Below are 23,312 nucleotides of genomic sequence, written 5' to 3'. Positions count from 1 at the left end.
TGATTAATAATGATTGCCAGCAGAGTAACAACTAGTATTCAGCCTGCGCTCATGGATAGAATGAGCCTCATACATGCATTGTCTCACATCCTTTTCATAAGAACCTGTGAAGTACATTCTGTTACGGTACCGTTGGAGTTGACAGAAGTGACCCTGAGGTTAAATGATTGCCCAAGATCACCAACTGTAGGATGAGAAATAGTGAAGCCATGGTTCGTGACTTTGTCTTGAATGGAGAACCCGTGCTTGTCACCGCTCCCATTTTCTGTCACTTCCCTTCCTTTTTATCCATTACCGGTCAAGCTGCTCCTTCATCCCTTTCCTTTTCTTCAGGCTCTTCTAAGTCACTAGACTATTTTAGCTTCAGACAGTAAACCATTTAGTAGGCTAGGGTTATTTATTTATTTTTTTAAGATTTTATTTATTTATTTGACAGACAGAGATCACAAGTAGGCAGAAAGGCAGGCAGAGAGAGAGAGACGGGGAAGCAGAGAGCCCGACTCGGGGCTCGATCCCAGGGCCCTGGGATCATGACCTGAGCTGAAGGCAGAGGCTTAACCCACTGAACCACCCAGGTGCCCCTAGTAGGCTAGAGTTATAACAAGTGCCTGGATCTTCTTTCCCTGAGCTGAAACTGTATTAAACTGAAACAGGACAGAAAGGAGAGAGCACACATATGTCACCGTTTCCCACTTTGAAAATAACTCCCTCATTTTTTGTTTTGTTTGTTTGTTCTCACCTCTGTGCTATTATATCCACACAATTTTAATTGTCCCTCTCTGGACTTTTTCTCTGAAATTCGTCATTCTTAAATCTATTGACTTCTGCCCATTCTTTCAAAACAGCTGATGAAATCTGCTTAAAGTGAAGCAATCATGCCTGCTTTGTTTTGTTTGTTTATTTTGGAAGGGGTAACTTTAGAGGTTTGTCTTTGCGTGATACCTACAGTGTAAACCCAGGCATTGAAACTTGACATTCAAATTCTAATTCTGCTACTCTATGTGGAGTAATTCCAATGGATACAACAGACCAGCCCTGAATTACAGTGGCTTGATACAATAAAAGTTTACTTATTGCTCATGTCCAGGCAGATGTGGAGTCCCTGTTTTAAGCAAGATGGGTTTAGGGGTATTGTGGGGGGAGAGACGTGCTCTGTCCTTTGCAGTCATCCAGGGACTTGGGCTGACACAGAAGCTTTTCCATATTTAGCAGGTAGTTTCCAAGATCATCCTGGGCATTAACATAACTAAGAGTTTAAGAGAGAGGATGGAAAAAGGACTTGTGCTTCTTTACTACTTTGGCCTGGAAGTGACAACATCGAATGTGCCACATTTCTCTTGGTCAGAACTCAGGAAAGTGGAGCTGTTTCTGCACAGGAAAGCTACACTATGGAAGGGCAACAAGGATCTCTGGTGGACAGCTGGCTTGTCTTGACCACAGCTGTAACTGGCTATATGCTTTGAGTGAATTTTCTGATCAGTATCTTGTTTTATTATTATTTTTGAGATGTATGTCATTTTTACATTTTGGTTTTTTTAAAATCAGGGTATGTCTTACATATGACATATCATAATTTCATTGGCTGAATTTTTCTTACTGATATGTAAAATATTGGTTCATCACACACTGATGGCATCTTAGATTCAGGAAGTGGGAATTCCAATACCCAATCCATAGGATTATGGTTAGGATTAAGCACAATATTATATAGAAATATTATATAGATTGTTAGCACATATTAGATAATAGATTTTAATTCTTAAATCTTTTATTTCCAGTTTTCTTAACACAAAGTATTAGTATGAACAGGCATGACTCCTCTTTTGTTATATAATTTATATATATGTACGTGTGTGTGTGTGTGTGTATGTATATATAAATTTATTAGAATACTATACCTTAGAATGTTTTATCATTTTCCTGTGGACACTAAGATATTTTATGTGCAGTCATAGTCACCATCAAATATTCATTAAGCATGCATATGCCAGTGAAACTGCATTGAGCAATATAGAAAGTTAAATCTAATCCATTAAAGTGTAAAGGAAACAGTTCTGGTTTTAGACAAGAGCTTTACTGCCATGGTGAAGGAGCCCTAGAGCTGCTTTCATTATTAATAAGTGCTGCATTGGTTTTACACAGAAACGTAGGTCCCAGGGTAACTCTTATAAATCAGGAGGAAAAAATCATCATTAATTTGGCAATCTCTGAACTCAGTGGAGAGATGTACCACAATGTTGGTTTTTATAAGCCATGCTTTGAAGTGCTTTAAAGTCTGTATTTGTACAATTTACTTAGATTTCACCAGACTTTAAAGCTCAGCTTTGGAATCATTTTTATTAATCAGAAAAATATTTGTGAGTTCCATCATACAGGCCTTATTCAGGATTTAGGACTCCACCAGAGAAAGGCAATATCAAAATTCTGTTTTCATTGAGAGAAAAAAAAATTATGTCTAAATCATGTTGATTTCCTAAAGTAACACCAAGGTAGACTTTAGCAGTGACTGATCTAAAGAGTATCATTATGTACTTTCTAGAAATAGAGAAAGAGAGAAGTCATAGGGCCACAAAATATAGAGGAGTAAAAGACTGCATCTTTCCATGAGCAAAAGAAAAAATATTTTCCATAGCCAGATCTGGTTGAAGCAACGCTATTTGAAGCAACCAGTGTTGCTTCAAATAGCATGTCACTATGTCTTCCTATATTAGTGAAACTACTTCAGGAACTTCACACCTTCCTTTAAAAAGTATAAATCACTTACATTTAGATTAGGTATGGGGAATGACTGTAAGTTGTTTCAATAATATGTGCCCATTTAGCCCACTGTTCTTGGCACTGAATCACTTTGAATTTTTTTTTTTTTTTTACAGCAAGAAACAGGAAAACCAAACTCAAAATGGCTTAAGTGCTAAAGGAAATAAATTTTCTCACTTAAGAAGTAGCCTAGAGATAAAATCATTTCTGGTTAGGTAATTCATTAGTTTAAAGAGGTCATCAGGAGTTGAATTCGTCACATCCTTCTGCCCTGCCATCCTCATATGCTGCCGTTCTTAAACTGACTTTACCTTGTTACAAGATCACTGTTGTACTTCAAGGCACCTGGAGGTGGGAAAGGGAATGCCTTTTTTTTTTTTTTTTTTGAAGATTTTATTTATTTATTTGACAGATCACAAATAGGCAGAGAGAGGAAGGGAAGCAAGCTCCCTGCTGAGCAGAGAGTCTAATTCTGAGCTTGATCCCAGCACCCTGGGATCATGACCTGGGCCGAAGGCAGAGGCTTTACCCCACTGAGCCACCCAGGTGCCCCGGGAATACCTTTTTTAAGGGGGAAGAAAGCTCCCCCTAGAAGGACCCTAAGCAGATTTCCCTTCACAGTTCATTGTCTATCACGGGTCTGTTCCAAAAATGACTGTTGGCAAGATGAATGGGATTACTTAGCATCATTAGCATAGACAAATGAAGATGAGTCTTTCATCTCTTAAACTGCCTAATCATCCAACACCTGAAAAAGCATCAGGCTTTTCTTAGTAGTGAAGAAGGGGGAAATGACTGTTCGCTAGGTAGCCAGCGGTGTCTGGAATAGCACATGGTTAATTATATCTAAATATGTTTGATGTATACTGGGAATAACAAAGATGTTCTAAATGAAACGTCCATATTTGTTTCCAACTGTTTCTCCTCAGTTTTGTTAGTAATTTTCCTTCCACTTCCTTTGTTAGACCTGCAAACAAGTGGCAGAATTGGTCTGTTTTGAAATTTGTTTGTATGACACTTGATATCCCTTCAAATAGATGGGTTTATGACCAAGGGAACTCAGGTGTCAGTAAAGAGGGTGGAGGGGTCAAGGCAGCATGAAGACAGTATAAGCAATCCCGAGTAAGTTGTTTAGTTTAGCTTTCTGTCTGCGCAATCCATTCCTAAAAGTTAATGGAAAATTTATGTCCTTGAAGTTTATGTAAATTTTGTGTATGGAAATGTAAATTTGTATTTCATACCTGACTTTAAGAATTCTTTAGTAGGTGGCAGAAGGATCTAGCCTGTGGAGATCATAGCATAAGAGGTTTTTAAGAAATGAGCAATCAAATTAAATTATATCCAAAACTTCAAATAATGTGAGACAACTAACTAATTGGTTACAGATCCTGTGAGCTTTAAAAACTATTGCCCATGGTTTTAGATGAGTTATCATAAGGCTGGAAATGTTTGCCTAGAAGCTGGTTGAGATTCCTTTGGACATGTTTCAAAGCTCATCAAAAAGTTCTAGTACAATGAATACATTACATCACTCCATTTACTGAGGTCTTACATTTTTCAGTAAACTTTTTATAACAGTGTCCATGAAAATCTTTTACTTTTTTGTCTGTTCGTTTCAGTGTAGAGTTTAGTAAGACTCCAGACTTTAGAGTACTCCGTGCTCATCACAAGTGCACTTCTTAATTCCCATCCACTCATCCACCCCTCCCCCCCACCTCCCCTTTGGTGACCATCACTTTGTTCTCTGTGGTTGAGAATCTGTTTCTCGCTTTGACACTCTCTTTTTTCCCCTATGAAGATTATTTTATTTCTTAAACTCCACATATGAGTGAAATCATATGGTATTGGTCTCTCTCTGATCTTGTACATTTTTATTAACTACTCTTATTTTAAAATTTTGTTGAAATTTTCAACAGCATTTTAAATTGTGGTTTGTGATTTATTGTGTATTAAACATCTTCATTGATTTTCATCAGTTCTACCCAGAAACCTTGATAAACTCTTTTTAGTTCTAATAGTTTCCAGTGTGTCTTGTATGATTTCTCAGGAAAAGACCAATTATCTATGAATGATGAAAGCTTTGGTCTACCTTTGCCATTTTTATACTTTCCTTTTCTTACTGGAGTGCAATGGCTAAGACCTCTTGAATAAAACCAGTAACACAAGGTAGTCAGCATTATAGTGTTCCTGATTTTATTGGGAATGTTTGTACAGTTTCACCAAAATATCACACCTGCTATAAGATTTTGGTAGTTTTCTTTAAAAAAAGCTTAAGGAGTCCCCTTCTAGCCCTGGATTGCTGAGCATTTTTATGATAAGTGGGTTTTAGGGCAAGTAAGTTTTCCAAACTTACTTATTTATACAAACAAACTGGAGCACTTGCTTAAAGTAGTTTTCTTGACCCCATGCTTGGAGATTCTGACTAAGTAGGTATCAGATGCTGCCTGAGCAATCTACTTTCCACAAGTAAAGAAGATGCCTTTTATCCAAGTTAAGAAATATTGTTGTTGAGACCACCTTCTCTATGCATACATCAGCTACTCCTTTGTGATCTTTATCCCTTTCAAGCTTATTACTTATGAAAATTTAGTATAGTTGATTTTTACTAAACTTGTGCCTTTTTAAAAGTGAGATACAGGTGACTGTTTGGAACCCCCTCCAGGACAAATGACAGCTTTTTCATTCCAACCTAAGACCAGATCTCAGAAGGAGCAATCAGAGAAAGAAAAGGATTTTCTGTTCTCCACATCCTGGTGACCTGTCTGTTTTAAGAATTGGGCCCCAGGTTACTTTCCGCTTGAGGAGTAAGAACCAAGATTTGGATTAATTGCTCTCATGCTGAGTACTCAAAAATAAAACCAAACATGCTTATACCAGCAACACATTTTGTAGCTGTAATTTGAAACTGTCGATTCTAATTTACTTTATTCCTTTTAACCTACAATCTTAGTATAAGTAAGTAGGGTGTAAAGAAAGGAGATAAAAATATAAAGAAGAGGTCTCTGCCTTCGTCCAGAATGCTAGTGAACTTAGGTCAGACTGGATTTTGCTCCCTAAAACAGAAGAGAGGACACTTACCAAAAGTTACTGGGGAGGTAAAACCAGCCAACACTGGTTGCCATCATTTCTTCCTAACCTCTCCTAATATAAGCCTGAAGTTCCCAATTCATGGACTATCTGTGGCAAACATGTCATTTCCAGGAAGTATTTTATGCTGTTCTATGCTTCAAAATCCCTTTCTGCCATTCCTTTTATTTCTTCAACATGGGGAAGATATGCCAATGTGAAGTCGCTCAATCATGTCTTCTCCTTTATGAGGCTCCATGGAACACATTGCTTTCTGGGAGATCCTCAGAACATTATATTTCTTTTGGACAGGTTTTTTTTTTTTTAGTTGTGTTAAAGCATTAGAATATATTATTAATAACATCTCCCATTTTCTTTGGCTAGTAGGAAACTCAGAAGCATATTTACAATGGAACTCTAACTTCTGAACAGGATCTATGGTTAATAAAAAATCATTTTATTTATTACTCTGATACATCACTTCATTTTATTTTCCTGGACTTTACATTTGTCACTCTGTGTTTCTCATTTAACTGCTTTATTCTTGATGTTATTTCTGTAAGTGACCTCAAATACTTTTTTAACAAATCATAAATAAAGAAATAAAGTTAATGTAGTATTTGCATATGTAGGGAGCTAATGACTAGAAAAATTATACTTTGCAAGCTAAAGTCAATAATAAATGATTTCTGAGTTATCCATACTGTTAATTATCATCTATTACCCACAAATAACCATACATTTAATACACATAAGACTTAATGAGAAGTCAAGCCAGGTGATCCCTCAACAGATTTTTTTTTTAAATATTTAATAAAACTTAAAACTTAAATTTAAAAAATTTAATTTAATTTAAAATTTTAAAAAATTTAATAAAAATTTAAAACTTACTTGCACTACAATGTTTATATTAGTTGTCTTAATTTTTTTTTTTTAAGATTTTATTTATTTATTTGAGAGAGTAAGAGAGAGAGCATGAATGGGGAGAGGTCAGAGGGAGAAGCAGACTCCCGGCTGAGCAGGGAGCTCGATGCGGGACTCGATCCTGGGACTCCAGGATCATGACCTGAGCTGAAGGCAGTTGCTTAACCAACTGAGCCACCCAGGTGCCCTCAGCAGTGATTTTTTATAAGTTGCTTTTTCTCCTTTTCTCAGAAAATTTCTCTTCTCTAAGTTACCCACAGAGAGCATTTATGTCTTTTGTAATTACACCTAAAATGTTAATTTAAAAAAGAAAGTCAGAAGTTAATATTCACTTCCATTCCATGCTTATTATTTAAAATGTGCATCCTTTTTTCTGTCCCCTAGAGAACACATATTATCTACTTGAGTAAATTCCTCATCAGATTGGTCCACTAACATTAAATGTTTTATCACCAGCCTGTGAATTTAAATTAAGTCCCAATTAAATTATTTACTCTGCTTAGCAAACCTTTTTGAGCACATGATGTATAACTAATAAATAGTACTTATAGTAGTTAGTAATTTTTTTTTGTACAAATTAAGGACCTTTAATGTATTCGTCATTCATCTTTGTAGGCTTAACAAAGATTGGCAAGTTGAAAAATATGCTGACAGTACCATCAGTACTTTGCCCAACAAAGCTGTAAGAATACTTGAAATTAATCTACGCATATATTCATTAATCCCAACTGATTTGTGGTTTATTATCATTATACTGTGTTCAGTAACTTTACTTCATAGGCATTACAATCCTTGTTTTTCTTATCCTGTGAAAGCTGGTTGACTTAAAGAACATGGTAGATTGGTGTTTACAATCAATACTATTGCTGTATAATTCACAGGCCATTCCTGTGACTATATTAAGCCAGATGAGATGTGTAATCTAAAGTGCTTAGGGGCAGAAAGCTTCCTTAATTATGCCAGTCTGTCCTTTGTGATTTTGATTGCTTTTGTTCTCTATTTCTCTGACCGCTGTATTAACCTCTCAAAAGAGGTATGAATAAAATTCCAGTTTCTGGGGTGAGATAGGTACTCTTTATCCTTTTTTACTTTGAACCTCCAGCACCGGTCTCCACCCACAGTAGTGGAAGCACATCCATCCTTTTCAGGAGGTACACAGGTCCTCAATGATTACAGTCATTTTGGATTTACTTTAGGTTAAAAAAAAAAAATCCAGGTCGCAATGCCAATGAATTTGTTCCCCTAGGGACAGAAGAATTTACAGTACAATCTAAAGTATGACTGGGCATTTTTCAGAGCCAAAGAGCCTAGTTTGGTTATTTTGTGCTGCTAAATACTATAGACTATAGAACATAGTTTAGGTTCATATATGTAAAGTTTTTCCGATAAGGCACATAGATGATCTTTAGTGAAAAAAAATGTGTGATCTCATATTTATTTTTTTCAACAAATATTTATTGAACCATGGCTATGTCAGTCAATATGCAATATTAATTTTCTTTCATTTTTAACATGGAAGATAGCTCTACCCTAATTTTTTAAATGTCAAGAACACTGTTACTTATCTAAGTATAAATTCTACAAGGAAATGAAGATAATGATTTCATATTAAACAGACTGAAGCAATCTTTTCTTAAGTAATCAGTCTTTCCCTGATATGTGCTTGTTTGACAAATACCGTACATATGCTAATTTACTTTAGCTACCTGACAAACTAAGAAAACTGGTTTGATCAATTTTTAAAATATTCCACTAGTTCTTTGTGAATTGCCTTGCCAAAGGAAAATAACAAGAACTGTCTTATTAAAGTAACTCCAAGGTGATAGATTAAGATGTTTAAGCAAATAAAAATGTCCTATCCTTGATTCAACTGTTTAAGTATTTATAGTGAGTGGTAAAATAGAGGGCATTATAAACCAACTCCAAGGTCTACCAATTATCTTGAGAGAAATCAGGTAAATATCTCAGGAGTTCTTTATAAAGAACTAGATAAGAACTAAAATAGGATAAATTAGTACAACCTTTCTAGAGGGCAGTATGGCAGTACATATTAAAGAACTTAAAATTGCATACACTCTTTGAACAATTCTGCTTCTGGGACTTTATCCGAAGGAAGTAATAATGGATGCACAAAGACTGTTCTACAAGGATTTTTATAATAGTGAAAATTAGGAGCAACCTAAATATCCAAAAATTTGAGATTTGTTAAATAAATTATAGTATATCTCTCTGAGAGACTATTACCAAGCCATTAAAATGAGGTGGAAGAAAAGTATTTCTAAGGTTTTCTGCATCTTTGATACTCCCGTGTGCTATATACACTCTTGTCAATGACCTCCCTTATTATACAGAGAAATTAGGGAAAAGTAAGAAGTTACAAAGATGTGTTCACAACCTTCAGAGAGTGAAGAGGACATACACACACGCTGTCTCACACAGATATACTCATTTATCAGATAACAAAGAAGGTAGTCCGAGGACCAGGATGACCAAGTAGTATAGAAGAATCAAGAGGGAGAGCAGAGTAACTCAGCACTAAGATCCAGTTCTCGGAGTTATAGTAAAACAGTGTCATTGGTGTCCCACTGAAGGGGGTCACTGGGTGCAAGTGGATTGGGGTTGCCTGTTCTTATTCAGATATTTCGCATTAAAAAAGAAGAAGTGAGCCCCTAAGGCTTGTAGGGGAGCGAGGGTTTAGTTTTTTGTTTTTTGTTTTTTAAAAGGAATAAGGGAAGTTGAGCATGTTTGAATGGAGAAAAAGAGAATATGGTAATGGCTAGCATGTTTATGGCTTATTATGTATAAAACATAATACTGAGGGCTTTTATATCCCTGATCATATTTAATCCCTAAAAGACCCTCAAGATGAAGCTATTTCTTGTCCTATTTTGAAATGAAGCTACCACCGCTTGTATGATTTACATTATTTTGCCCAATGTCACAGAATCTGGATTTGAATTTTGACTTTGAATCTAACTATCATGCCATTATTTTCTAAAACGAAAACAAAAACTGAAAGAACTAAATGGGCTCTTTAGTAGACTAAAATGTGAACGGAGAGAGTCCCGTGAAGGCAGTAAAGAGTTGTAGCCTCAGTTTAGGAATTCTGTAAAGAAGGAGCCAAGTCTTACTGTCCAGTGTTGAGCATGTTACCATCATGGTGATAGAGCCGATACAACCAAGACGGGAGCAGTTTGTGTTTCATATGTTAGATGACAGAACTGCCTTCCTGTGGGGTTGGTTCATTTCCAACTCTCTTAACCATTCCCCTTTGCCATCTAGTAATTCAGGCTCCAGGGTGTCTAGAAGACACTTCATGCTCTGAATGCCCCTGAGCTATCTGGTGCTAGCACACCCCAGAATTAAATTGTATCTCTTCATCTCTGTCATATCCTGTAATACTTGTAAGCAAAAGTTCATGGAACATTCTGGGGGCCTCAGAAAAGGTGAGCATGATTGCTTCACTCAGTACTTTTATTCCTCAGTCCATTCCAACTTAACAGGCAGCCATCGATCTGCCATCTGCTCAATTTATTCATTCATTCATCAGACATTTGCTGCATGTTTATTCTATTATAGGTCTAAGTGCTGAGGATATCGAGATTAAAAGACATCTCTGGAGGCAAGGATGGTAATTGAAGAGTAGCTAAGGCCATGGAAGGATTTAATATTGCTAAGGATGGGAAACATTTGAAGTGTCTGTTGGCTGGGAGTAAGAGCAACGAAGAGGAAAGAATAAAGAGAAAGAGAAAAAGAGAAGGGATTGCTGAAGCAAGCTCCAGAGGAGAAGTGAAAAGGATGCAGTCTTCTGACTCCAGGAGGAGAGATGGTATCTAGCTGTTGATAAGTAAATAGAAAGACACCTGCAGGAGTCCCCACGAGTGGCTGCCATTTTTTCTGCAAGGAAGGAAGTGAGGTTACTAGCAGAGTGTCCTGGTGTGGAGTGTGAGGAGCTCCTTGAAGGTATGGACCAGCTCCCTAGTGGATGAGTAGGGGCCAGAAAGGAGATGGCTGTGTATCCTAGTGGACCGAACTGTAGTAGTAACCATGAATTTGTAATAAGGCCAGGTAATGCAGTTATGTGTTTCTTTCTGCCAGTACTTAATTGTTAAAATAGCCGTTTATCCACTAGAGAAGTTCCTCTTTTGACTGATTCTCCAGGTCTTCTCATGAGAAAGACATTTGTCTACAAGAGTGGATATCCTTGGGCCTGAACCTTTACATTCTAACTGAAATCTTTCCTGACTGACTTCAAAAGGATACAGAAGACACAGTCATGGATCCTGTTAATGGGTCAGTCTGGGTTGCCCCTTGTACAGATGCAGGATGAGTCATCTTCCCTGAAGGAGAGGAAGTCAGAGTGTCTGGTGTACTCAGAGCACCTGCTCCCCACTCTACAGTGATGTCGGTTTCAGCCTAACAACTTCTCCCTAGTTCACGGTTACCGAACCAGTCACGATTCCTGCTGGCAAGTGACAGAAATGAGCTCTAACATAAGCAAACAAGGAGTTTATCAGAGGAATGTTAGGGAGCTCACAAGTTCCTCTGAAGGGTTGGACAGATAAGCCTGGAAACCAGGCAGCTGGGAGCAGTGCCCCAAATCCCACTGCAGAGCCATTCTGGGAGAGAAAGCATGGTTGCTGGTCAGTGGCAGCGGCTCCGATCTGCTGTAACCTCTACTTCGGCTATCTCGGGAACTGGCATTTGCTTTCCAAACTACCCTGGAATGAGTTCTGTTGGGCCCAGCTTCTTTGTGTCACTGGCTTCTGAGAGAGGGTCTGGGGGGGTTGGTCTGATTGACAAGGCCTCGCTCATGTGCAAATAGCTGAACTTCACAGGAGACCAGGAAGGAGAATGTATTTTTTTCACCAGTGTAGTGGGCATGGGCTGTGGGGAGAGCTGCAGTGTTGAGGGCGCCATAAGGAACAGCAAATGCCTGTTACGTTGTCATGAAACACACGAATAAATGTTTCAGTCCTTCTGTATCAGAAGAAGGTCTTAGGTCATTGGACGCTGAGTTTCTCTCTAGTTCCCCCATAGCAAACTACTTTAAATTCTTTGAATTTTCAGTGCTTTGAAGGATGCTCTCAGGAGTGTTTGTAGAAGGAATTAATATGCATTTGTTGAGTATAGTCTTTGAACAAGCCAGCATTCGGCATAGACTCTGTGCCAAGCACCATGTTGAACATTGTTTGCAGGATTAAATATGCTTTTACTTTTTTTGTTGTTGTTGTTGTTTTCTGTTACTTGTTTATTTGGAGGAGGCAGCAACAGAAAAAGAGGGAGGGGGAGAACCTTAAGCAGGCTCCATGTCCAGTATACGGCACCTGATGCGGGGCTCCATCTCGCAGCCCTGAGTTCATGACCTGAGCCAGATGCTTAACCTACTGAGTCACCCAGGCACCCTTGAAAAGTGCTTTTAAGCAGCAGTAAAGAAAGAAGCTATCAGGCACGAGAATGGGACTACCATGCAAGAATCAAAATGCAGGTTAGGATCTGGAGTGAAGAAATACTGCCTAGTTTGAAGCAGGATGAGTCTAAAGGAGATTCCCAAGCTAAAATTGGGGATATAGCGGGTCTGGTTGCTTGTTCCTGTTTAAGGGAGTGTAGCTCTTGCTGATTTTTCTCTCACTATTGCATGCTCAAATTGTAAGAAGCAATTAAATGTATTACATTTGTAAAGCTCTTAGACCAGCCTCTGGCGTGTCGTAAGTACTGTATCACATCATTTACTAAATAAATAAAAATCATACCAATATTCTGTTTCTGATACTTCCACAAAAGATGTTAGGGATTCCACTTGGACTCATATTTAACCAAATACTATGTGTATTTTTTCACTTCTTGGCCTCTGGCCTTTTTCATGCAGCACCATCTGCTTTCTGTTTATTAGCTGCTTTCTGTGTTCTCAGCACTTTGATGGCACTGCAGCTCAGCCTTTCCTCCTCCCCTTGGCAACTGGCAAATCATGAATGGCGCTCCCTGGGCAAAGTGGTCTTGACTGCTGTGTCCCTTGGATTACCTAGGCCATGATCCACTAATTCCTTTAGCTTGTTAACTGCTCAAGTTAAGACAAATGTTTTTTGTTTTGGGGGATTTTTTTGTCCAACTTTTTCACTTGTCTTCAGTGGGTGAATTGGTCTAATTAATCTTCTGTGATGACTAGAAATGGAAATTCTAGTTTACCTGCCTTATGTGGTTTAAATTCTACAATCCTCATGAGAACCTCAAAAGGAAATTAGGCTTTCTCTATTCAATAGAGAAGGAAAATGAGGCATAGAGAGTTTGTTTTCTGCCAAGGGTCGAAGAGCTGATAAGTGATGGCACCAGAATTTGAACACAGGCAGTCTGGTTGTAGAGTTTGTACGCTGAACCTCTGTCTTCACTCATTTTTCTGATTTCATGATGCAATATAGCTGTTTCATCACCAAAAACCTTCTTTTAAAAGGTTAACTAAGTCTCTACCTTGACATGCTTTCCTTACAGCTTAGGACACAACCTGACAAAAGCCTAGCCAGATAGAATTTAATATCAATAAATATGGTACATTCTGCACCTTTTCAAATGGTCACGTGACAGATCTATTATCAATTCCCTGTTTTTGTAGGTTTATAGGTGTTTTATACCTTCATGGACATTTTAATCTTGCAGAGAAAAACATTCTTTCAAATTTTGCCAAAATTGTTTATTTTGTTTGTTGAATTTGTTCAAGGTATGTAGAGATGAAATATATATATCTGAAATTGGAACCATCTGTATGTCTGATATGTCTAGAATGCCAGATCTGGTAAATGACATCAGTGAATGGGACTCAGAAACCTCCTTTTTTGTGCCAGACTGCTTATAATTAAAAAAAAAAAAAAAAAAAAAAAAAGTTTTGGAATTGAATCAAAGCCAGAGACTTTTATGCATCCCGAATGGCCAGAAACCCATGGGGACAACCAAGGCCTTCGAGAGTGCTAAGTGAATCCAAGTACACTCCATTGCATTTCATCGCAGGAATCCAACACACCCACAAATCACCAACAGCAAGAGCACCTTGGTTGCTTACGTGCCCTTTTGAGCAGATCTATCTTTTCATCCGATTCAAACTGGTTTGATTTGGTTTCGTTTGTCTTTAAAAAGACTTTCTCTGTCCTTGGCCAAACTACAGGGCCTAACATATTTTTCAATTTCTTTTGACAGAGAAAAAGACAAGCATATGAATCCAACCTCATCTGTGATGGCCTGCATTTAGAAGCAACAAGATCGGTAAGTGTTGGATCCTTTCCAATTCCTAGCTGACTGTTGCTCTTGGGAAGCTACATGTCATTTGGGATGCTAGACTGGTATTTGAAGCTTGCAATTCGAGTGATGTCCTAGGCTGGGCGGAAAGGGGGGGGCATCCCTCAAAATCTGCATTATAGAATGTATTTGTTTCTGATCAAAGTCAGTATACCTTTTTTAGGAGCCAAAGAATGTAATACTGAATGCATGTATAAATTATCATTTTCTTCTTTTAAGAGCTTTTAAAAAAGATCTCTTATTTTATAAACAATGGCTTATAAAAAGTAGTGAATATAAGAATAACAAAAATAAAAATCCTCTATATTCTAATTATACATAAATAAATCTTGTGGTCCCACTGAACTTTTTTATTCCTCAAAACATATCTGTTTTTCCCTTTCAAAAAGGGGGATGATTATTTCACAGTTTTATAATTTGCTTTTCTTTCTGCTAATATGTAGTAGATGCATTTCTATATTGACATCTTTTTCTTATGGACACATAACATGACATTTAAAAGATATATAATATACTAATGAGTCCTGCTCTGGGTTAGAAATTTTACAATTATTGTTAAAATAACACTGCAGTGAATAGTCTGATGTTTTTCTTTTTAGTCACCAATTTGGGTGGAGTGATAGGCAAATTAACAAGTTTGCTTTTTCTTTATTTAAAATAATAGTAGTTTTCTGAAAGTATAAAAAGGACTTTAATTACTTGCTCAATAATTTTGAACCAAGAAATTATCTTTAAGGCAAAAATATCTGATGGCATGCAAGTCTGTTTTTATTTTATCTTCGTCTTTACCAGCGTCCTATATTTTGACTACCAGCAACCTAAGAACAATCCATATGTGTTTCAAAATTATGAAAATAATCGGTTTCCTGGTTTATGTTTTTATTCTTCCATTGTAGGTTTTGGATGATAAGCTTGTGTTTGTAAAAGTACATGCCCCATGGGAGGTGTTATGTACGTACGCTGAGATAATGCACATCAAATTGCCTCTGAAACCCAATGATCTGAAAACCCGGTCCTCAGCCTTTGGTAATTTCAGCTGGTTTACCAAAGTCCTCCAAGTGGATGAAAGTATCATCAAGCCAGAGCAGGAGTTTTTCACTGCCCCATTTGAGAAGAACCGGATGAATGATTTTTATATTCAGGATAGAGATACTTTCTTCAATCCAGCCACCAGAAGCCGCATTGTAAGTCTAAACCAAATGTAGTTGCTGTCTTCGAGTAATTTGGAACCTCCTGCTTGAATAATTAGTGGTCTGGTGTGCTTGGTTTAGTTTCGTTTTTAAAAGCTCTCCCCTCCCCCCAACCCCTCACTGAAAAGGAAGCAGATTCCTATTACAATAGTAACAATAATTGGGTAGTTACACATTAATGCATTCATTCTGTTTTATAAATTTTTTTTAGGTTTACTTCATCCTCTCTCGGGTCATGTATCAAATAAGAGACAATGTTAAAAAGTTTGGAATTAACAAACTTGTCAGCTCTGGGATCTACAAAGCGGCTTTCCCTCTCCATGATGTAAGTCAAGTGGCAAGAACGAAATAAAATACCCAAGGTGTACTTTACTGTGAATAGAGAAGGGGCTAATCTTCTTAACCTTGAGTTTCTTCTTCCATAAAATGAAGATAGTCTATGACAAGGTTACAAGCTCATTGAGGGCAGGAACTGGGTTATTTTGGGCCATAGAGAAGGCCATCAGTTTGAACAGTCAATGAACGGATGATGGAAACAGCAGGCATCTTGTAGTGCGCATATAGAGCTCTGCTGGTGGGCAGGTAAGAGCACTGGCTCTGGGGCTTGCTCTCCCACTTTCGAGCTGGATGACCTCATAAAAGTCACTTAGCCTCTCAGTACCTCAATTTCCTCATCAATAAAATGGGGATAATTATCATACTTACATCATAGAGTTATGCCATAGAGTTATGAGGGTTAATTAAATTATCTCTGTCCAATGTTAGCACCATCCCTGGCATGTAGTATAAGCAATAGCTCTCTTTATAATTACTGACAGATATTGTTATCAACTAGAAAAGTATTGGTTCTTTTTAAGTAAAATATGTGTTAGATCTTCTCACTCATAATTTTCTAGAACACGGGCTTTTTCGCCCTGAAATACCATTTTCTTCCTGTGTCCTAGACTATCATAAGGCTTTTACAAAGGCATCTGTCAGAGTTCTCATCCTGATGGCAATACTGCAGGGTGTTGACATTTTTTAAGGACTCCGTTCTGACATGACAGCAGCTCCTCAAATTCAAGAGCACTTCTGTGGCCGATAACATCTCTCATGAAGTGAGAATTGTAAAATGTGACTGCTTCAGACCCTTAACGATTCCATAAATGCAGGGATATTATATTTAAGCTCTTTAGGTAAATTCTGTCATTGAAATAAATTAAATACTATATTATAGTGTGCTATAGCTTTGTCACATTCACTATCAATTTTTCTGAATCTCTAAGACCAAGAAAGCCAAGAGTAAGATTGATCCTTCTGCTGGGTAGTACGTGTATGTGTGGATGACGACGTTATTGAAATGTACTGTAGATGATAATAAACTAGGATACAAAAGAGCTACTTGAGGCACATGTGTAAATAGAGAGCAGAGAGCTGAATGGAGTAGATTCTGAATTTCCTGGTGAAGAGACCCAATATGGCAGCCCAGACTGAGGGTCCATGTGTTTTATATTTGGTGGCAAAATTAGTGAGTATAGCATGATACAAACGCTAGGGATACTTAAGAATAGCTGTCATGAATATTAATGTGGGATGCCAAAGTTCAGTAGTATTCAGTTGGCATCCGCCCATGCCCAGTTCTTTCCCGCTAAAGCCTCTTTCAATTGCAGTGATCCCACATCCAGCCTAAGGAGTGATCTCGTGTGGCATTTGGAAGGGAAGTGAATGGAGGTCAGGACCTATGTTAAGGCTTACTTGGTGATAAACTGGTTCTAGTATAGGAGGGAGAAAAACGAGTCAGATGGGAAGAGTGACTGAGTTTATGTAGAGGCAGGAACCTTTGTTTTTTGAGTAAATAAAGTATATAATATGTCATACTTCTTTGTTGTTCATATTCTGCGTGTTGTTCCAGAGTAACTGCTGAACTGGGGGGGGACAAAGATGCCTGGGTTTTAGAATTGACCTTGGTACTAACCAGCTAAGGCCCTGGTTCCTCCCGGGCATCCAGGGAGAGTGTGGCTCCTCTGTGGAGTGTTCCTCCACTGTGGCTGTTTTGCACTTGAGCAGCCCAATTTTTAACTGTTTATGAGTTGGCATGCTTGTGGGATGTAGGGCATCTCTGGGGCTCCCACCAGGTACCTGAGGTGTTCTCTAGGATTATAACAACCAGGTATTCCTCCCCACCCACAATTGCAAGTGGCCGCAAGTGATTAATAATACCACTGGTTGAAAATCACTAAGAATTAGATGATCCATCCATCCCTTCCAGCAAAGGAGAGCCCCCTAATCCTGTGACTTACAAGTACCATATTGAATAAACAGTTCTGTGAACACCTAGTGCTTATATGCTCACTTGTTTGCTTCTGCTTCACAGTGCACCTTCAACCATAAGTCAGAGGATGTCAGCTGCCCGAGTGAACGGTACCTTCTGTACAGGGAGTGGGCTCATCCACGAAGTATATACAAAAAGCAGCCCTTGGATCTTATCAGGTGAGGTGTATAGAGAGCATGCCAGTGGGAGGACTCAGATTGCTCTCTGGCATCAAAGTGACAGTATTCGAAGAGGATTGGCGCCCAGGGAAGCTCACCCAGACCCCTGAACTTCGTTGCCCACAGCGTTTTTTTGTTTTGTTTTGTTTTGTTTTGTTTAAGATTGGTGTTTATTTATTTATTTGACAGACAGAGATCACAAGTAGGCAGAGAGAGAGGAGGAAGCAGGCTCCCTGCTGAGCAGAGAGCCCCATATGGGACTCAATCCCAGAACCCTGGGATCATGATTTGAGCTGTAGGCAAAGGCTTTAACCCACTGAGCCACCCAGGCACCCCTGTCCACAGCTTTTTATTGAGGCTTTGTTAGATAGGCAAGAGTCACTGAGTCATTGCCTTTGTGGCTCAGTCTCCAGCCCCTTCCTTTCCCAACATACTATGGCTCAAAGCCCCCCAGTCCTCCAGTCACATGGTTGGTCTTCCTGGCCTGGCCAGTCTCCGTCCTGAGTCATCCCATTAGCACAGACTAAGGGCCCTCCATGAGTCACCTCACTGGCATCAGCTGTTGGGTGGGGTCCCAGGGGTTCTTCGTGAGTAACAAAGACACCCTTATCATGGGCAATTCTAAAGGTTTAGAGGTTACCTCCCAAAATTGGGAATAAAAACTTACCATAGTCCTCATTACACAGGAGTAAATGTTAGATTTAGCTTAAATTGTATGGTAAGAGATACAAGTTTTCACTGCTTCCCTGTATCTGCTGCTAGAAACTCTTTCACTATATCTAACAAGGTATGATGACTAGCTCAGCATTTATTTTCTGAAAACACCAAGGTCAGCTGCTTTCCAGAAACTTTTGTTGTTTGGGCAAGGCTGCTGGAGAGAGAGATAGACCAAAAATAATGAAGAAACAAATAAAAATAAGCAAAGAAGTAAACAAAATTTCTGATTGAAATGAAGAAACGCCATGATGAGTTGGGGTGAGGGGAAGGAAGTGAAGAAAGTTACGTTTGAGCGGGCAACAGATGAACTAGGAGCCAGGATTTTGTGGATTAGAAAGAAGTCATTCTTGGCAGCTTGCACGATGGCCCATGAGGTCCAGGGTCACTGGCAAGTGTGAGGAAATATAGAAGACCTGTGCTAAGAAGAGAAGAATGAGACACAGGTTAGAAGGGGGGTGGCTGGATCACGGAAAGGAGGTTAGATTTTAAGGACAGTGAAAAGCACTTGTGATGCTTTAAGTACTCCCATAATTTTGTCTCATTCACACATTGCAAAGATAATTTGGGGAATGACTGACAGGGGCCCCAGGAAGCAGGGAGAGCAGGTAGGAGGCTGTCGGAAAGGCCAGAGGAGAACTCTTAGCAGCACAGTTGGAATGGGTGGTAGGGGAGTCCGTGGGACTTTGTTGGGGGTTGAATGTGGAGAGTGAGGAGCGGAGAGTCAGGCTCCCCCAGGTTGACCTGGGGCCAAGTGCCTGTTTTTTCTACCTCACCTCAGTGCCCAATGACATGGGAAAACCACTTGACATTAAAAGTAAGAGTTTTAAAACATTGAAGAGTTTTTGTTTTGCTTTGTTTTACATTTTCTTATGGGAAATTTCAAACATAGGCAGAAATATAGGACAGCCAAACCGCCTGTATCTGTCTCCCACCTCCAAAAATGAGGGGCTCCTCCCTAGTCTTGTTTCATTTTTCTCTACCTCCTTCTATCCCTTTCCACTGGAGCATTTTGAAGAAGACCCCAGATATCATTATATTTCACTAATATTTCATTCTCTTTTAAATGCAGTCTGAATACTTACAATCATCAAAAAGCCATGTTCAAATTTTCCTGATTATCACAAAAACTTGTTTTTTTTTTTTTTTAACAATTTTTAGTTCAGATCAGAGAACCAAACAAGGTCCAGATGGCGCAATTAATGTATTTCTCAATTGTCTTCTAATCTTTCCATTTCTTTCTTCCTTGTGACTTTGGAGGAGTTTCTCCATTCTCTATTTTACTGACTTCATTCTTCCTTGTGCTGGTATTGGACTTGTTGCTGTGTCCTGTGTATTTGCTTTAGCTAAGTAATTTGTTCCTCATTTGAAAATTTGATCTGATTGCGGTTCAGCTTTGTAGAAGAATACTTAATATGTGGAGTTTCATACTTCTACCAGAAGCTACATAATGTACTGTTTCTTCTGTGTGTGATGATAGCAACCATTAGTGATCATTGCTTAGAGTCATTTCATAAGGGATTTTATTTTGCTATTTCATTTGGTCATACTCTTAATTTCTTCATTTTTTTTAACTGGATTACAATCATAAAGAGGCATTTTCTTTCATTAACTCCAGGTATTCTATAGGATAAAATTTTAAAAGAGGGTGTTTGTGCATATGTAAACATTTGAAGCTGATACTCACATGTGATTTTCTTTTATGTTAAACCCAAACCATCTGATGGCAGGGTGTTGGGTTCTTCATCGTCGTTTATTGATTTTTTTGGTAAAGAGAACAATTTCCCCACTATTTTAAGTATATTTTGCTAAGGAAAATGTATTTTTTTTTCTAACTATTCCCTGTCCCTGGTCCACATGTTCCTTTCCTTGCTTCCCACTAGTAATCCTTTGAGCATTTGGGCTGTTAAACCTTTAACTGTGGGCCCCAGGGATTACCTGAAGGGAAAATCAGTTCTTTTCCAAAAAGCAAACCAAATAAACCAGAAAAAGCAACTGGGGGAAACACATTTTGCACAGAAAAAAAAAAAGAAGAAGAAGAAGAAAGAAAGAAAAGGAAAGAAAAACTACCTCCCAAACTCCCATTTTTACCCTCAAAGTGAGAAACTATGATATCCGTAAGAAAGGACAGGAGTTCTATAAAAAAGGGATCATTCCTTTTTTTAGGATACAATGTGATTCTTAAAAATGTAATAGAATAGAAAAACCCTAATCATAGTATTAGAAAATAAAGTTGAAGAAATTGTACAGAACACAGAGCAAAAATATAAAGAGATAGAAAAGAAAAAGGACAGGAAGAAATAAAAATTAGAAGATCAGTCCAGGAGATGCAATGAACAAAGAGTAGGGTGCTAGGAATGAGAACAGAGACAACATGGAGAGGAAATCCGAGCAGTGTCTGAACCATATTGCAGAACAATAGAGAGCATGAGGAGTCCCTCGTGTCAAGCAGTGCTGTCAGGAATCAGGAAGACAGCCAAAGGAGATGAGCTGAGAACAGATAACACTCGAACATGCAGGTGGTACCAAGAACTGATGATTGGCAAAGCCAAGAGCTGATGGAAGAACCAGAAGAGGCTTGGGAAGGCTAATGACTGATAAAACTCCTTAAAAAGGGAGGACTTCTGCAGCAAAGTGTCAGATTCTCCAGATTCGGACTTTTCCTTGTCTGACCATATTTGAAAGACAGCGGCCCCAGATTGGTCTCTGAACATAGAGAGACCCTCCACTGCTTGAATGTAATGAGCACTAAGTGTCGCGAGTGGACCTGGACTAGACTGAGTCCTCATCTCACCTGTACGCTCGGGGACTGACTGCATTTGGTTCATTAATTTCTTACCCTCATTGTATCCTGTCTGTTGTGTGACTTTGTATTGTGTCTTGCCCTGTGTGGCGTGTATGAAGCCAGATCAAATGTGCAGGGTAGTGTTATTGAGTTTGGAGTCGCAAAGCTGTTACAGTTGTGCAAATCTTGCTTTATGAGTGAGTAAAGCTGACATTGTGGAAAGACACAATTTGTACCTACACACCTTTATAGCACACTCGGGACAGGAACTGAATGTGCCGGGTCTCCAGATGGAAGGAGCTTACCGAGGGCTCAGAGGATGAAAGTGGAGCCAGCCAGTCACCTCAGCATGTCATCAAGCCATGACAACATGACACCTCAGGACACTGAAGACAAAAAGAAGATCCTGAGAACTTCCAGAAGGAGAAACAGAACCTCCAGAAGGAGAAACCTTCATTTGAAGGACCAAGACTCAGAATAACACCGAACTCCTCAATGACAACACTGCGGGTAGAAGAGAAGAGAGCAGTAACTTCAAATTTGCAAGGGATGTGATTTCTTACTTTCCAACTCCACAGGTGGTCAAGCTGTTTAAATAAGTGCGAGGAACTTCTGCCATTTAAACGTGCAAAGTAGTGGAGGTGTTGCTCCACGAAGGAAGAGGAAAACATGGCTTCGGTACACAGGGATTCCCAATGTGAGAGAAAAATGGAGAGATTCCAGGTGATAGCTCTGTGCAGGGCTAGAGAATCATTCATTTGGGTTGGAGAAGATCGGATGGGATTCATTCAAGGAGGTGAAAGCAATAGACCACCTCATGTGTTTGAAAGTACTGAGCAAATTACATGTTAGGTCAAAGTCTGGGGTTGAATTGTTGGTAAGCATACAGAAAACTAAGCGGTGAACCACCGTGACAATTACTAGAACTTTCTGACCCCTTGCTGAGTATATACTTTTAACTTAGATCAAAAAGCTGAATTTTTAGAAATTGATGTTAAGAATTGGAATGTTCTTGGCAGAAAAAGAATGATCACAATATCGTATTTGAAAGAATTATTATATTTTATTCCCAGCCTTTCAGCAGGAACTTGGAGGCAGTTTTTGGTCTGGATTCAAAAATTCTTTCTGATCTTCTTGCCTCCAATATAATGTAGGTATCTCTGGAAACAATGAACTCCCTGTCATGCTAAGTATCCAAGCAGGGACTGCCTGACTAGCTCTAAATGAGGCAGAATATTTTTACTATTGGAGAGTTGGACCAGTAACCTCTAACATTCTTTCCAGTTTTAAGTGTGGCATTTCCAGTGTGGATGGTTGATAAGAACATATCACAGAAAGCCTAACAGCCAAGATGTTGCAAACCCATTGCCAAGCTTTTCTTTCTCAGCACTACTCTAAGCCTGTCATTGACCTACAGTTTATGAGTCAGACAGCAAAGTCCTAATCACATAAAAATGCAACACTTGGTTCCTCCTGACTCCTGATTCAATGTCTGGGCCAGTCCTTCCTTATCCCCAGGGATTAGCCTACACCCAGGCCTATGACCTCTGAAGCTGACGGCAGGTTCAGCCCAGGGATGTTCCTGTTTGAAGGGAGTCTCCAGGGACTCCAGGCCTTCCTCAGAGCTTAGTCCCCATCAGGCTAAGCCCAAGGACCTCAACCCAGCTCCTTACTACTGAGCTTGAAGTCTCATAGAGGTCTTTAAAGAAGCAGAGAGCTAAGTAAATATAGTTTCTGTGGGCCAGTACTGAGCCAGGAGTGACTCAGTGTAGGAAAGTATGAACAACAGCAGCCGTCCCCTAACAATCATCTCAGTGTGCTCTCCTCACCTCTCAACTCTCTCCTAGTCCTGAACTGCATCTGTCTCCCTTTTAGGAATAGTCTGGTGTGGGGGCGCCTGGGTGGCTCAGTGGGTTAAGCCTCTGCCTTCGGCTCAGGTCATGATCCCGAGGTGCTGGGATCAAGCCCCGCATCAGGCTCTCTGCTCAGTGGGGAGCCTGCTTCCTCCTCTCTCTCTCTGCCTGCCTCTCTGCCTCCTTGTGATCTCTCTCTGTCCAATAACAAATAAAAAAAAATCTTTAAAAAAAAAAAAAAAAAAGGAATAGTCTGGTGTGGCTCCCTGC

General features: G+C 39.1%; 1 protein-coding gene across 3 annotated transcripts in view; it reads left to right on the top strand.

The window, feature by feature from the left end:
* ANO6 (anoctamin 6) overlaps positions 1–23,312 on the top strand; it is a 186,404-nt gene that overhangs the window by 108,270 nt on the left and 54,822 nt on the right. For all 3 annotated transcript variants that reach the window (XM_059185581.1, XM_059185580.1, XM_059185583.1), the window contains 4 exons: positions 13,933–13,998; positions 14,928–15,215; positions 15,433–15,546; positions 17,575–17,690. In XM_059185581.1, coding sequence (XP_059041564.1) covers positions 13,933–13,998; positions 14,928–15,215; positions 15,433–15,546; positions 17,575–17,690 — 584 coding nt within the window. The remainder of the gene's footprint in view (positions 1–13,932; positions 13,999–14,927; positions 15,216–15,432; positions 15,547–17,574; positions 17,691–23,312) is intronic.

This window comes from Mustela lutreola, chromosome 8, assembly GCF_030435805.1.
Source record: "Mustela lutreola isolate mMusLut2 chromosome 8, mMusLut2.pri, whole genome shotgun sequence".
In the NCBI taxonomy this organism is placed as follows: Eukaryota; Metazoa; Chordata; class Mammalia; order Carnivora; family Mustelidae; genus Mustela; species Mustela lutreola.
Note: the sequence above shows the minus strand (reverse complement) of the source record. Positions and strands in the feature narration are given on the sequence as shown.